Source organism: Aspergillus alliaceus, assembly GCF_009176365.1.
Source record: "Aspergillus alliaceus strain CBS 536.65 unplaced genomic scaffold BDW43scaffold_3, whole genome shotgun sequence".
In the NCBI taxonomy this organism is placed as follows: domain Eukaryota; kingdom Fungi; phylum Ascomycota; class Eurotiomycetes; order Eurotiales; family Aspergillaceae; genus Aspergillus; species Aspergillus alliaceus.
This window is the reverse complement of record NW_022474686.1, coordinates 345,205-359,638: the sequence shown is the minus strand read 5'-3', so window position 1 is coordinate 359,638 and position 14,434 is coordinate 345,205. Positions and strand designations below refer to the sequence as shown.

At 49.8% G+C, this 14,434-nt stretch overlaps 5 protein-coding genes across 5 annotated transcripts; 2 read left to right on the top strand and 3 right to left on the bottom strand.

The window, feature by feature from the left end:
• Nucleotides 1-9: 9 nt before the first annotated feature.
• BDW43DRAFT_116121 (GTR/RAG family Ras-related GTP-binding protein) lies at nucleotides 10-1,717 on the bottom strand. The gene is made up of 6 exons (XM_032037999.1): nucleotides 1,597-1,717; nucleotides 1,476-1,535; nucleotides 1,179-1,273; nucleotides 1,029-1,130; nucleotides 291-974; nucleotides 10-234 (listed from the first exon to the last, which is right to left on the bottom strand). Exons 2-6 carry the CDS (start codon nucleotides 1,479-1,481, stop codon nucleotides 36-38), a joined length of 1,086 nt encoding a protein of 361 aa, XP_031905252.1. The 5' UTR covers nucleotides 1,482-1,535; nucleotides 1,597-1,717; the 3' UTR covers nucleotides 10-35.
• Nucleotides 1,718-2,850: 1,133 nt separating this feature from the next.
• On the top strand, nucleotides 2,851-5,033 carry BDW43DRAFT_116112 (putative acid phosphatase). Its single transcript, XM_032037998.1, has 7 exons — nucleotides 2,851-2,993; nucleotides 3,063-3,075; nucleotides 3,131-3,165; nucleotides 3,227-3,242; nucleotides 3,312-3,481; nucleotides 3,550-3,880; nucleotides 3,946-5,033. The coding sequence occupies exons 1-7, from the start codon at nucleotides 2,904-2,906 to the stop codon at nucleotides 4,869-4,871; spliced, it is 1,581 nt and encodes a 526-aa protein (XP_031905251.1). The 5' UTR covers nucleotides 2,851-2,903; the 3' UTR covers nucleotides 4,872-5,033.
• A 161-nt stretch (nucleotides 5,034-5,194) lies between these two features.
• Nucleotides 5,195-8,413, bottom strand: BDW43DRAFT_306276 (ribonuclease Z; the record flags this gene model as incomplete). The annotated part of the gene is made up of 1 exon (XM_032045995.1): nucleotides 5,195-8,413. One exon carries the CDS (start codon nucleotides 8,411-8,413, stop codon nucleotides 5,195-5,197), a length of 3,219 nt encoding a protein of 1,072 aa, XP_031905250.1.
• A 541-nt stretch (nucleotides 8,414-8,954) lies between these two features.
• Nucleotides 8,955-11,859, bottom strand: BDW43DRAFT_261574 (bZIP transcription factor). Its single transcript, XM_032040322.1, has 2 exons — nucleotides 10,429-11,859; nucleotides 8,955-10,368 (listed from the first exon to the last, which is right to left on the bottom strand). The coding sequence occupies exons 1-2, from the start codon at nucleotides 11,432-11,434 to the stop codon at nucleotides 9,518-9,520; spliced, it is 1,857 nt and encodes a 618-aa protein (XP_031905249.1). The 5' UTR covers nucleotides 11,435-11,859; the 3' UTR covers nucleotides 8,955-9,517.
• BDW43DRAFT_116097 (uncharacterized protein) lies at nucleotides 11,546-12,141 on the top strand. Its single transcript, XM_032037997.1, has one exon. The coding sequence runs from the start codon at nucleotides 11,658-11,660 to the stop codon at nucleotides 12,096-12,098; it is 441 nt and encodes a 146-aa protein (XP_031905248.1). The 5' UTR covers nucleotides 11,546-11,657; the 3' UTR covers nucleotides 12,099-12,141.
• The last annotated feature ends 2,293 nt before the right edge of the window (nucleotides 12,142-14,434 follow it).

The window sequence follows — 14,434 nt, the reverse complement described above, 5'->3', positions numbered from 1 at the left end:
GATATTCCAGCGCTGCAGCGGCAACAAATTCAATATCAGGCATTCGGACTCGGCTCCCCATGTTCCGTCACCTGTCCCTGTACCGGCCCCTGTTCAGATCCCTCTTGCTCCTGTTCCCAGCTGCGAGAAAAGACATCATTAAGGGCCTCTTGGAAGGTACGGCAGTTCATATCAATCAAGCCCTTCTTCTCCTTGGCCTCGGGATTTCGAATCACAGATACGAGACAAAGGTATCTAGCAAAGGTCAGCGCATTTTGTCGAAATATACAGAGAGCGAAGATAAGACGAACTTGTTCATTTCCATCAGGTGAATCATAGTCTCGTCGTGCAGGACCACATGGCTCTCCGCCTCTTGGTTTTGCTCTCCCTTGGGCTTGCGGTCAGGGTGATCCCATGAGTATAGCTCCGAGATGTCCACAATCACATCGATATAGTCTGAGCACATTTCGTAGCAAGACATGTCGACAGGGCGCGTATCGGAAGCAATGTAAATCTTGCTGAGAACATCGAATAGATAGGTCTTCTCAAATCCGCAGTTGTTGCCGAGTGTGTTGATCAGGTTCTCCAGGGTCGACAGGTTCGGGATCAGCTTCTGGATCACCTTGCTGAACGCCTCGAAAACCGAGTAATCGTAAATGGACGTGAGATAATAATGAACGGGGGCATTCTCATAGCCCGCATCGCTAAGCTCATCCGAAATGAGCTGCACGATATCCTGGAAGGTATCGGTGCGGTACTCTTCCGAAAGACCGTCAACCTTGTGGATGAAGACTTCGATGTTGATGTTAGGGTAATACTGCTGGACGGTCAGGATGGTACGGTTCAGCCGCGCGACCGAGTCCAGGTAGTCATCTTGCGCGTCAATCACCCAGACAAGTGCGCCAAGGCTGCCGAAGATATCTTCGAGGTCGAAAGACGGTTCCAGATACTCCAGCTGTCCAGGAAAATCCCAAACCTGGAAGTCCATGAATGAGCTGTGACGCATTATCAGTATGGCTATTTTTTCAAGAGAAGAGGAGTAGACCAACTGGATGGAATCTTTCTGAATGCGAGTAGTTGACTCCAGGAAGAGTGTCTCGTTTGGAGGCATTTTATGGAAGACAACACTAGCAATTGAGGATTTTCCGCTCCTGGTAATTGTTAGCATATTCTTCAAACGCGAGGCGATGGGAGCTTACCGTCGGAGACCCATCAGTAGCAGACGGGGTTTGGCATCTTGAGGTTTAGTTGAAACCTCCTGGCGCGGCTTCGCCTGCGCAGAATGTCCTGCTGGCTAAACAAGAAGTTGTTAGCAATTCCGAGCGCATCGGTCGTGGATTCATAGTTCTTTTGTATGGAATGAGCGGCGCCGAAAAATATTTATAGGAGATGGTACATGAGATGTTAGGGACAGTAACACATTTGTTGAGTTGAGTGCAAGGTACACGAAAGAAGAATTCAAGGCATGATAAACTGGGGAATACTGTATCCCTTACCTCCATATATTCAACTCTTTTGTTTAGTACTGATCAAAAACGAAGGTAAGGTAGTAATTCCTGGGTAAATTCAAGCTCATTAGCATGCGAGGAGGAAGGCAATTATATACAAGAAACTTACTATGCGGTTGTTTTAAGATCCACAGTGAATTGACCAGCTACTGCCAGGGTAATGCTACGCTTTAACCCCCAGAAACAAAACCATTCACTTGTACAAGATTGTGCACTAATCGGGGAAAACCAAGGGAATCATTGATTTCCAGACAGGTTAGTTAGAAGAACTGTTGGTATGGGCTGCAGCACAGGGCCAATGCGAGAGGTCTGCTATTCACTAGAGCCTGACACTCATGATTGACAATAGTTCAATCCAGCTCAAATCAAGGCGTAAAAGCGCAGAGCATACATAGGCGTATACTACTTAGTTTGATTGGCAGAACAAGGGGGAGGGGAGTTGCGGAAACTCCTGCCGATGTGGGGTCTTTAAGACTGGCCGGATGCTTCTGAATAAATGCCGCAGACTGACAGCAAACTCAGTTATAGGTATCACTAGCTTCCTATCTTGGAGGGTTTCATCTATGTCAAGAGCGAAAGTACTCAAAAGATGGAGAGGTTGGGGGAAGATGCTGCTGGCGGTTGTGATAAGACCAAGAAGTCCGATGTCTTGGCACGATTGGTCAATGGATCTTTCCGCCTTTGTGTTATCCCTTTCCCTTCTTCCTCCCACCCATATTGTAGTGTAGTACCTTCTAGCGGGTATATAGAGACTAGATAAGTTAGTTATGTCAAGTAGATTTACGAGATGCAGATCGTCTAAGAACGGTATATGCTTCATGAATTTTATTCAAAGCAAGTGGCGTACGGCCTGCAGAATGACATGATGATCAGTGAAGTTTGAGTGGAGACTATCACCCAATATATATTGCTCCTACTATACTATACCCTTTGGAACATAGATCTAACACCCTCAGCTACCAATAAAACTATATTTTACAATGAAAATGGTATTTCGTGACCGGGGATAACTAAAATTCCGGATTTGGCCCCAACTCAGCCTACTGCAAGAAAAGCTGCATTGTATGAAAGGTTGGCTAATGAACGGGGTAGAAGTACTTATCGATCCTGGTTCAAGAAGGAATAAGGGTGAACATGAATCAAGTGGAAGTCCAATAACTGAAGAGATTGAGTATATCAATAGAGCTGACAGAACTGGATCTTATCAACTCTGGCACGTAGTTATTATTCTAGGGTTCCTCTTCATCACTTGAGCTCGTTGACCGCAGGTGACCGCGGCCCAGGCCTTGATTGGCCGGAGGTTACCGCCCACCGCCTTCTGGCGTCATCAATGAGAGAGTCGGCGTTTCTAGCTTGTCCTACATTTCCTCTAAACTATGCCCTTGCCTGCACACCTAGCAGCCGATCAATTTCCCAATGACATCCCTAAATCCCCGCGAACCTTACTCCCAGGAAGAGCTCGAGAAGCTCTATCCGCGGGACTTAAAGCTTCAATTGGTCCAGGTGGTACGTGCGAAGTCAAGACAACTGGCTTAGAATTACAATTGAACTTAAAAAATCTAACCCCCTGCATAGTTTCTCCGTCATGGTGAGGCGGTTCGGATGACCAAGGTGCCTGGAAAGCTCGCTAATTACTGCTTCAGGTGAACGGACGCCGGTGTCCTCTCGATTTCAAAATGTATGAGAACTAACCACATTCCTCGAACTGATGATGTGATATGACAGCTAAACCCATGAAGGCAGGCCTAGCTGAATGTAAATATCCCTCAAGCATGCCTAGTTATTTTCATATCCTCCCAGACTGACCTGCATTTACCTGCAAAGACTGGCCGTACTGCAATGTTGCACGTCGGATGATTCAGATGGCCGCTAGTGATAAGGATCTCTCACAATGGAAGGGCTTCGAATGGCGGAAAAAGACGGAGGCATTTGGTGATAGAGATGAGGCGGTGGTTGCCGTGGGCGCTACAGGGGATATCGAGGGCATCTGGCAAGTCGAATGACGGAATACTATATATTCGACGAAGGATGTTGCTAACGAAGAGCTCCCAACAACAGTCAGCACGGCGAATTAACAGACAGGGGACGGCAAACAACCTTTGCCCTCGGTCAGCGCCTGAGACATCTCTACGTCGATCAGCTTGGGTTCATGCCCAAGGTCAAATCTGACACCGAGGACATGTACCTCCGAGCCACGCCCATCCCACGAGCCCTCGAGTCTTTGCAACAGGCTTTCTGGGGCATGTACCCAGCCAGTGCCCGTACCCAAGATTTCCCTCCCCCGGTGATTGTGGCGCGCTCAGTGTCTGAGGAAACGCTATTCCCGAACGAAGGCAATTGCCGTCGGTTTAGACAACTCGCAAGATTATTTGCTGATAAGGCCGCTGTACGGTGTACGTTGGATGGGCATATCCGAGAACAGGAAAAACACTATGAACTGATTAGTATATCCGTGTAGGGAACGACTCCGAACAAATGGGCTACATCAACAGCGTCCTATCCAAGTGGATGCCAGAGAACTCTCCCAAGGTTGCCGTCGACTCCCACCCCCGTCTCTCCGGAATCAACGACACCGTCAACGCAACCGATGCCCACGGTCCCGCAACTCGTCTCCCCTCTGAATTCTACGACAAAAAATCCCGACAATACATGGAACAAATCGCCGTCGACGAATGGTTTACCGGGTACGATGAAAGCGCCGAATACCGACGACTCGGAATCGGAGCCCTATTAGGCGACGTAGTCGACCGCATGGTCAGCACAGCCGTCGACGGCGCCTGGCGCAGCGAAACCTCAGCCTCCGGATCGTCCCCTGAAGCCGGCAAGGCGATCAAATTCGCGATGAGCGGATGCCACGATACCACTCTCGCCGCGATCCTGCACAGTCTGGGCGCCCCCGACGGCAAATGGCCACCGTTCACCTCCTCTATTGCCATCGAGCTCTTCTCGAAGGCGGACCGCAAATCCAGCGGTGAAAACGTCGGCGTCGTCCTTGAGGAATTCTCCGATCCTGCCATCGCCCCGAAGAAGACCGGCGGCCTTTTCTCGTTCCTGAATGGCCCCTCGAAGTCGAACGCTTCGACTGTCCCGCCCCCTCCCTCCGAAACAGCCCGTGCCCCCCTCTCGTCCTTCCCGGATTCTGCAAGACAGTCTATGCAGAAACACTATGTTCGTCTCCGCTACAATGACGTCCCAGTCCGGATCCCTGGTTGCGCTAAGCCGCAGAACCATCTTCCTGGAGACGACACTTTCTGCACATTAGACGCTTTCAAGGACATCGTTGATAAGTTCACCCCTAAGAACTGGAGGGAAGAGTGTGTACAGAATCTCGGACAGGGCCTGTATGGTAAGGATGACAAGGAGAAGATCGTTTCTGGGTTCTAAGTCAATAGACATCTATATGCATACCCATGTACATGCCATTCAATGTCTACGGTCAACATATTTATTCTAGCTGTCTTACTTCGGTTTTTGGGATGGAGAAATGAGAGACCGGCAGAATTTACTCTTTCGATTTCAAATATATAACGAACGCCTTGGATGCTTTTTGTATTATGTCTCAGCTGTAATGATGGAGTCTGAATGAGGCATGTACCTAGCCAAGTCCTGGGAACCACTTTTAAAGCCAAGTTCTATTTATCCCCGAAACCACGCCAAGATATGTATATGGTACAGTATGTAGCAACATATTTTATCCCAATTCGTATTTATATAGAAGATTTTTCGGTCTTCTTCGGACTGCTGGGTCTCCTGGAGACCTCGATTTCGCTGTCATCGCCACTAGTGCTCCAGCCGCTTTCACTCTCACTGGCGCTCCAGGCCGAATGACGCTTGACTGGGGACTTCTTGTCGACGTCCATTTCTTCGGCGAGGGCAGGGGTGGGTTCCACTTCGGTAACAACACCGGCCTTCGCCTTCTTCTCATGCTTGGCCTTTCTTCTCATCTTCTCTTGCAATCTCGCAGCCTCCTGCTTCTCCTTTTCTTGTCTGTGTTTCTCGGACTCTTCTTCTGAGGTGCGTTCTAAGATGTCGAAGAGTTTCTCGACTGCTGGTGCATACGCCTGTGCGATGGGCATATCGCCAACGCGGATGCGCATGTAGTCGAAGGCGGCGACGATGGGTACCTTGACCTCTGGTTTTTCCTGTACCTTAATCGTGGCCCACATGGAAGGACAATCGTGGGAGGTTGGCGTTTGGGATGCCTCTTCTGCTTCGTTGTCTGGAACATCGGGCTGTTCCGGTTTAACCACGACCTCTTCGCGCTGTGTGGCCCCTTGGTTCTTCTCCACATGGGCGATCTTCTGGTACCGTTGACTGAAGTGCGTGAGCAAGATAGAACGGGCTTCCATTCTACGGCCAACCTCCAGGGCTTCGGACGTCGTCGAGTGCTTCTTGGCAATCGCAGACACACCCATGTTGTCTTGGAAGGTAGCTTCATGGATGAGAACAGTGGATCCATGTCCAATGTGTGCGAAGCTTGCTGAAGGCCGGCAGTCGCCCGAGAAGGAAACTTTGAAGCCATCCGGGAAGACCAGTGAAACCGCCATGGCGCCGCGGCAATGTGACACCCTTGTGGTTAGGATATCGGAAAGCCCTGTCGCTTCCCGGAGCATTGGCGTGAGCGGAGATGATTCGTTGTCGAAAGCAAGCTCTGTAGTCTGGGGTTTTGCAGTCTCCGATTCGTAGTTGGGGAAAGAGCCGTCCGCACGGCAGTGCCGGTACACGAACTTTGTCCGGAGCGCCTTGTTGTGAATCGCAGGATAGGCGGACAAGGGGACTAATTTCCCGAAGCCAAAGTTCTCGGCGCTTGCATACTCTTCGAGCCACGACACCATGTGTTCGTCAGATACGAGAAACAAGCGCTTTTCCTTGAGTATTTTGGACATATCTGTCTCAATAGTGCTTGTTCGCGAATCCCCATTCGGATAATTCTCCTGAAACCAAGCCTTGATAACAGACGCAGTACCAAGGTGGTGGTCTGCATGGAGATGGCTAATCCAGATCATCCGCAAGTTCTGTAGAACCTCCCGCAACTTTTCGGGCTCAAAGACACGCTTGAGCTGGCCAAGTGTGTTTTCACCACAGTCGAGTAAATAATAGCCATAGCTAGGAACATGGACAAGCGTGCTGGACACATTACGGTACTTGGACGGGGCAGATGAACCGGTGCCCAGAGTGGTGATTTCCACATCGGCCCCTGGAAGGTCCTTCCGGAACTTTTGTAACTTTTCCTGAAATTCCTCTTTTCTAACGCGCTTGTGGATGGTACTCATTCGCCTCTGAACGGCTACAGGCATTTGCCGCACTGCCTCGATTGCATTAAATCTTGGAGCAACCTCGGAACGGTTGATGTTGAAATTGGGTTCCATGTCAATGATGAGACCAGGTTCTATAGCCTCAAATGGCGAATTCTGCACGCTTCTCGCTGTGATCTCTGAGCCGTGAGTAGGCGTTCCTAGCTGGGGAAGACTCGCGTTGTCGTGAACTGGTACTGGATAGTTATCGCTCCTCAGCTGCGCCATACGAACAGAAGACCCGGCAATACTTGGGAGAGCCAAGTAGTTTGGGCAATAGTCTGAACTAGACACGGTGTGCTTGCAATGGGGCATACTTGCAACAAACTCACGGAGTTGGGGATGATCTCCGACCCCGGGGCCTAGAATCCAAATGAATGCTTCGAGGTTCGTAGTCACAGAAGGTGACTTCCATTCCGGCCTACTGACAAGGCTCTCGACGTATTCTGGGGTAGGCAGGTCAATGATTGCTAGACCTTTTCCAAGTCGTGGGGGTCCCAGAACCATCTCCGGCGTGATAGTCTTTCCATCTTCTGACGTAACACTTTCACCCTTTGTTAGCCGTCCAAAGTCCGCGCCTTTACGGACTTTCAGCTCCAGCGCTCTCTTAGAATCGAATTTGCCTCTGATGTCGTGGTTTCGTACGATATAAGACATAGCCTCATCGCACCAGGTTGTGGAGGGAATTTTCTCGACGGCTGCACCTGGCCAAGGTTGGCGCACCAGCACTTTGATATCTGGCAAGGGTTCACGGCTGCCCGGAGCGGGACCTGTGTATTGCTCAAGCGCCCTGGTCTCAGGATTGCGGACAAACATGACTGCGGGCATCTTCACTTCTGCCAGAGGGGTTTCAACTAGAGCATCTAATTTCCAGTTGGAATTGAACATGTCGGTAATAATCGACTGTCTGATAAACTGATCTCGAGTGTGTGGGTCGAGGGTCTCCTGAGAGACATCCTCTCTGAACTCATCAAGGCTCCTCTTTCTCGGGCTTTGAGGGGCAGCACGGGGTACGCCCTTGGGCCGCCAAGATGTGGGAGGGCTGATAGGCATAGCCCATACCTTGATATTATCATCGGACCACGTGGGCTGTTTGAAGGGATCATCCGCTTCCACGGACGCTTTCTTGGCCATGCTCTCGCTGTCGTATTCCCGTGTGAAAACCGGCATACCCCTCCGGAAAACAAACCTCCGCGCAGTGGCCAAGGTGTGCGCCAGATTCTTACCCCCATGGATCGTCAAGGTGCCCCGTTGTGGGACGGCCTCTCCGCCCTGAATGGCAATGGGCTTACCGTGCTGCAACTTGGACTTGGCTGCAGGCTTTTGACCAGACTTTTGTAGGCGGGCCTCCTTTTCACGAGCAGTCGCCTCCTGGGCATTGTTAATACTGGCAAGCCCATCAGCCAGTGTAAGAATCACGCCAACCAAGCCGCCATTATTGCTCCATTCCATTCGACCCGAGAGAAAAACATCGGTGAGATAAGTGAATCTGACCCCACGTTCCGTGCACGCCCGCTGGGTGCCCTCAGAAATCTGTCCGAAGAAATAACGCTTTTCGGGAAATTGAAGTAGGACCGTCGTGCCCGGCGTATCGGCCGTGGGGGTCGTCACGACCTGGTAGAAGAACTTCATGGGTTGCCTTCCCGTTGGCGGGGTCGGTAGGAAGCTGAGACCTGAGGAATTGTGAGAAGCGGGGTCGTAGAGTAGGTAGTTTGTTCCCTTTCGCGCAGTCAGTCTCGGAGCCCGGAGAATATATGTATCCCGTTTCAGTGGATATGGATGAGTTTTCAGAGCGGGTACAGGCGGCGAACGAGGAAGGATCGATTCAAGGCCGCGCGAATTTTTCTGTGGCTTTATAAGAGGGCTCCTCGATGTATAGTTCTTTGGTTTGATGGTTTTCGATTTAGCGGTATCTTTGGGAATGTACCGAAAAGTTCGAGACAACGAGGGCGCGAAAGAGACCGAGGAGCGGGCTATGATCGATGGGGAGACGTTTCCGCGAAAGGCTCTGAACAATAGCCCGCGGGAGGAGGGAAGGGAAGCCAACTTGACTAAGAAAAAGAAGACTTTGTTAAAGTGGACATAGAACGAACGGCCATTTCAAAAGGGCGAAGTGGGTGGAGGTTGGTTGTTTGCACAGGGGGTGAAAGATTGAAGTGGGAGGAGTTGAATAAAGTACCAAAGTAGTTATCTTGGTATTTCCTGCAGAGCCTTTGTCTTTCTTCTAGTGGCAACAACAACAGCACATGACATCAAAGCACATTCTACAAAGATTTGAAATTTTTTTTGTATTGATTCGCAGTAAGTTTCAACTTGGTTCCCAATAGCCAATCCAAAAAGGTATCCGATTTCAAATCCAAAGAGAAAAGAGAAAAGAAAAATGAAAACAAAAATTAAAATCCAGACCCGTAAATCCTGCCAGGAAACGATCCCAGCAAATTGACTCCATCCAACCCAGCAATTAAAGGGGAAAAGTTGAGAAAAACTGAAGTTTTCAAACATGGAAGAAGCACTGGCAAGTCAATAGTCAAACTAGTTGAGTCGCAAGTAAAAAGCAATATATATATATAGTCACAGGATCATAAACAAAGGAAAAGGTATTTGTGTCTACAAATCGGACGCGGATTCAGCTAACTGAACCGCCTAGGTAAAAAAAAAAAAAAAAGAAAAACATCACAAGAACCAACTTTACAAATTCTTAGTTAATCTGAGGTGGCTTAGGTGCGACATGGGGAATCATGATAGATGAGATGTGACCATGGAAACACGCTGAAACGCGGCTTCCATGTTGTGGCAGAGGTAGGAGAAGCGGTTTACAATAGCTTGAGACTCATTCTCAACAACCAGCTCGAATGCGTGCGCAGATTTTTCCGATTCAACTCCCATGAAAGAGTCGTCGACCGATTCTTGACGAGAAGCAGTCGGGACATCGGCGAAAAGAGCAAAGGCAGGATCCGATTCGTCAAATTCAACATTGGGGTTCTCAACGCCAACGCTGAACTCCGTGGACTCAGCCCCTGGCATACGGTCCATGAGGGGGGCATCATCCTTGGCGGTCGGGATCTCGGGTATATAGGATCCAACACCCGACGACTTGCCAGACAAGAATTCGGTGCCGAGTACGGGGGGCTCAGGGACCTCCAAGACAGCGAACACTGACGCGTTGTAGTTAATATCGATACCCGAGTTCCAGCCAGCGTTGTTCATGCCCATAGCAGCTACGTCGAGTCCTTGGTTAGGGACAACAACCATACCGACTGGAGGATTCTGTTGCATGGCAAATTCCTGGTTCCCATGACCGTGGCTTGCATCCTTTGGCAGGTTGGCCTGCATAGCTGGCTGCTGCTGGGGCTGGGATGGAAGTTGCTGCTGCTGCTGCTGCTGCTGCTGAGGAGGCTGGGCAGCGGTGGGGATTCCGTTGACAGGCATCTCATCCAAGAACTGAGAAAAGTTCGGGGACGACAAAAGCATGCGTGCCAAATCGGTTAGGCGAGCATTCTCCTCGTACAGAGCGCGGTTCTGAAGACGCAACTCATGAGCTTCGTTAGTTCTCGCGGCAACCTCACTCTCAAGCTGGCCAATATATTCTATGATGATATTAGTTTACCAGACTAAAATAGAGAACTGAAGAGATCATGTATCCATACCCTTTCTACGGGACCGGAAGGCACGTGCAGAGACCTTGTTGCGCAACTGACGACGTTCCTTGCTGCTCAGTTTCTTGCCCTCTTCACTGGCAAGTAGTCTCTCATCCTCATCCATATCCTGTTCATCCTTCTTGGCCTTGGCCATCTGAGGCAAGACAGAAGGGCTTGGCGAGTCGGACGGCGAGCTCGAGCTGGATTGTCTCATTTGCTGCAAAAGGCGCGTGATTCGTTCTTCCACAATCGGGTTCGTGTTCCGAGTGGGCTGGGCCTGAGGAGCCCCGTTGTGTTGCATTTGTTCTTCCATGCGACGCTGTTGCTGCTGTTGCTGCTGTAATTGTTGCTGTTGCTGTTGGCGCATCATTTCGTGATGCTTTTGCTGTTGAGCCGCCTTGGCCATCGCAGCCTGCTGCTGATGCATTCCGGGGTACATCCGACCGACCTGGGTGGACGGACCGGCGGGAACCACCTCCTGACCCCCGAGGGCACTGGGGTCGACGAATTGGTTCTTGTTGGGGTTCGGTGAGAAGAAATAGCCCGGAACTGTACCCATGTTATCGGACTCCAGGTCCATTTCAGAAGGGTTACGGCTTGGGATCGTGTTGAAATCCAGCGAAGCGTCCTCCCGCTTCAGCTGGGTTCCGGTAAACATCTCCCCATTCATCATATAACTCGGGCTTGCACCTCCATAGCCCATTCCATTCGTGTGGTTGAAAGTCATTGCTTGAGCTAGAGCCCCTGGTGGAAGACCGGTCTGCTGCTTGTGCTCGTCATACTGATGGCTCGGACCTTGGAATGCGATCGGCGATTGACCCGTTGCAGCGAAATTGGCACTTCGAAGATCGCCTGCGTTGAACTCTGTGGTCGGGATCGAGGGTTGAGCCAGGGCCGCCTTGGGCCTGGCTGGCTCTGAGGTTGTGTAGGTGAGCTGGTCGAGGTTGAGGAAGGTATCGATATCTTGGTCGTACGTCGACGGGGCGACAATCGGATGTTCCGCTAATGTGGCCATGATGTGTGTGAATTCTGCGCCTCAAGGGATTTGAGGGGGAGACTGTTTAGTTTTTTAAGGATGAATAGAAAGCGGATGTGTCCGTCCGATCGGGCCGGATGATAGCGAGAGTTGAGGTGGAGGTTGTCGAGTCTAATAAAGGCGATTAAGCGGCGAGAGGAAACCGAAAACAGGCTAAGCACAGATAACCCACGGTACGACAGTGGGGAGAAGGGAAAAAATAATGGTGTGTTGTGGTGCGAAAGAAGATCGACGACGACGAGAAATGGAGGGGGGGGAGGAGGAGTGTATGGGTAAGATGTGTAAAGGTTGGGTTCAGGAAGAGTTGGCAACAATAGGGGAGAGTGAAGAGGGAAGGGAAGAAAGAGGAGAGAGAATGGAGTTCGCGCCCGGGAAGGAGGCGCCAGGGGAATTTTGGGACGGAGTGGGACGTTTCTCCACGCCCAGAATAGAAATCAGGTTCAGAACGGATTGCGCGTCCTCCGCTGACTCAGCCAGCTACTCCACTGCCGCTTCAGCTCTGATAGGTTCATTGCTGACTAAGGTTAGGGCTTTTGGGACACTTTGTACCCTACTGGGGAATCCACTTGTTCCCTGTCCTTCCCTGGATATACAGACGAGACTGGGATCTTCGATAAGATCTCATGTTTGTTTACTACCGTGATGAACGTCCAGGCTACTTAGAAAATGCCCTGTTGAACCTTAGATCTCTCGAATGAGGAAACTTCCATGCTCGCAACCTAAGACAGTCCCTTGTAAGATATTACAGTCTGTAGACCACATACCGAAGGGTGATATTACCGTTGCCTAGTCACTGGAGAATAGATAAGTTACTGATGGAGTCCATACAGTATATACATACATACATACAACAGCTGCATTACCAAGAAAAGGATGATCAATGAACGGATAGCCGCCCCCCCCTTCCTTGTCTAGGTAGGTAAGGCAAATCAATCCAATTGCGTACAATACCCTTGGTAGGATTTTTTTTATTTTTGTTTTTGTTTTTCCTCCTCTTTCCCCTCCCTTCAATGTGACTCTGCCGTTTCAGGTCACGTTTAGTGTACTGTAACGGCAAATGAGAATCGACACATCTAATCCTTTACCGAGCCTCTTCTTTCTTTTACTATTCTCTCTCCCTTGTGACGCCTGTGGCGCTCCCCATACACCAATAATTTACTAGAAACAAATCTCCCCCTTGGGGGAAAAAAAGAGCAAAATTAACCATGTGTGGTCTCCAACTCTTACTCAACATACCACATGTTCACATGGTTTTGGTGGAAAAAGTGTACTTCTGTTCCTTGGAATGCCAATTGACGTCAATTTGGTATGGACGACCACATACCAACGTTTCCACTCGCAAGAGATTCAAAGAACCAATTAGCCAAACCCTCAAGTGCAAGAGATAACGTACGACTCCTGTTTTCCGCCATCTAGATGCCTCTCCGTTCTTCCCTTCTTCCCATCAGTGTTCTGGAAAATAAATGGGTCAATCATTATTGATGAAGCGAACGCGCCTGGATCCTCAGTTTTCAATCTCCTGGCGCTGGTGGGAATTTTTCAAGTGGGTTACAGTGGATCTCATAGTCACCGGAAGCAAAGCTTGGCATCGACCTAAGAGTCTTCTCCCGTCTAACGACATAGCCACTTATGCAAACGCCCATACCCTACTATTACACGCTAAGTTCTAACCGATTCCCTTGGAGAACAAAATAGGGCCCAATGCCTTCCTCGACCCCCTTTAGTCTAGTGTGCTCCGGCCGGTGGGCGTCTCGCTGGTGTGGATCGGCGGTGCAATGCTCAGCCATTGGTCCGTTGCTCTCCGGCCATCTTCCGCTCCTACTTTTCTGTCCAGCTGGAATATCCATCTCCTTTTAGGTTGGGCCGGTCCATGCGCTAAGCTAGTCCTCCGAGACTTGCACCGATGGCCAGCGCCACCTGCAGGAAGTCCGACTTCGCTCTGTCGACAAGTCTGCAGCACGTACTACATATCAAAGAAAATTCTGACTTGGTTGGCCGTGAAATAGATGTCTTGCAATCAGTATGAAACACGGACCAATGATACTGACTCAGTAACCTAGCCGAGTCTCAAAAAATCAAATGTGAAACGGTGAAAAGGAGAGCTCCCTCGGTCAAAACATCCGCATTTGATGTCACCGTGCGATCCCTGATTTTTCCAATGCTTTGACAGCCGGCCCTAGACCGAACGATGGCATAGAATCCCCTAAAGCCGCGTAAGCATTAATTCGTATATATAAGGCTGGACTCAATCGTCTTAATCAGATACGTGGATAGCCACTTCCGACAAAGGTACTACCCCATACTAAGCAACAGTTCTACAGCATGTCACAAAGAAGCACGAAAAAAAAAAGGGGGGGGGGTGGGCTTGGAGAACAACGCGCACAACTATCCGGCCTTGTAGTCTAGTACTTCGCCGCTAGTCCAGACCATTGCCGCCGTATAGGCCGAAAATACCGCAAGGAAAAGGTTTCTCCTGGTCTTTTTAGTCTCTTTCAACTCCCTGGCATGGGCAGTGCTTGGTGGTGTTAGTCTGCTTAGTAGGGTCTACGTTGCCCCGAAAAGTTGGCTAGCCCGACCTCAAGCACCTTATTTATTGAGCTAAATTTTTGAAATAGGCAACGGAAGATCAATAGATGAATTAGTGCTACCAAGTGAAGCCTTACCCGAACTCAACCATAAGTTCTAGTCTCGGCGTTGAAGTCTAACTTGCTATTTTCGGAGATGATATACCCTCTCTAGCGTCCCAGCCTAACCTGCTACGAACAGTCTAGATCCCGGCAAGAATAATGCACAAATCCTCCAACCATGTATGTATACCGTCCACCACAGATGACCAATAGAAGAGACAATAGCTCCCAATAGAACAATGCCATCCGTTCACCTCAGACAATGGCAGAACTTCCCGCAGCATATAGGAAGGACCTGAAAATGGGAACCCCGGTAAGTTGAACTATACGACGACCTACTGTTTAAAGATGT

Coding starts and splice junctions, on each gene's coding strand:
- BDW43DRAFT_116121 (XM_032037999.1), bottom strand. Junction 1,131..1,178: donor CTACTGATGGGTCTCCGACG/GTAAGCTCCCAT, acceptor AACAATTACCAG/GAGCGGAAAATCCTCAATTG. Junction 975..1,028: donor ATTCAGAAAGATTCCATCCA/GTTGGTCTACTC, acceptor AATGCGTCACAG/CTCATTCATGGACTTCCAGG.
- BDW43DRAFT_116112 (XM_032037998.1), top strand. CDS start 2,904: ATGACATCCCTAAATCCCCGCGAACCTTACTCCCAGGAAGAGCTCGAG. Junction 3,482..3,549: donor ATATCGAGGGCATCTGGCAA/GTCGAATGACGG, acceptor AACAACAGTCAG/CACGGCGAATTAACAGACAG. Junction 3,881..3,945: donor TGATAAGGCCGCTGTACGGT/GTACGTTGGATG, acceptor ATATCCGTGTAG/GGAACGACTCCGAACAAATG.
- BDW43DRAFT_261574 (XM_032040322.1), bottom strand. CDS start 11,434: ATGGCCACATTAGCGGAACATCCGATTGTCGCCCCGTCGACGTACGAC. Junction 10,369..10,428: donor CTTCCGGTCCCGTAGAAAGG/GTATGGATACAT, acceptor ATATCATCATAG/AATATATTGGCCAGCTTGAG.
- BDW43DRAFT_116097 (XM_032037997.1), top strand. CDS start 11,658: ATGGTGTGTTGTGGTGCGAAAGAAGATCGACGACGACGAGAAATGGAG.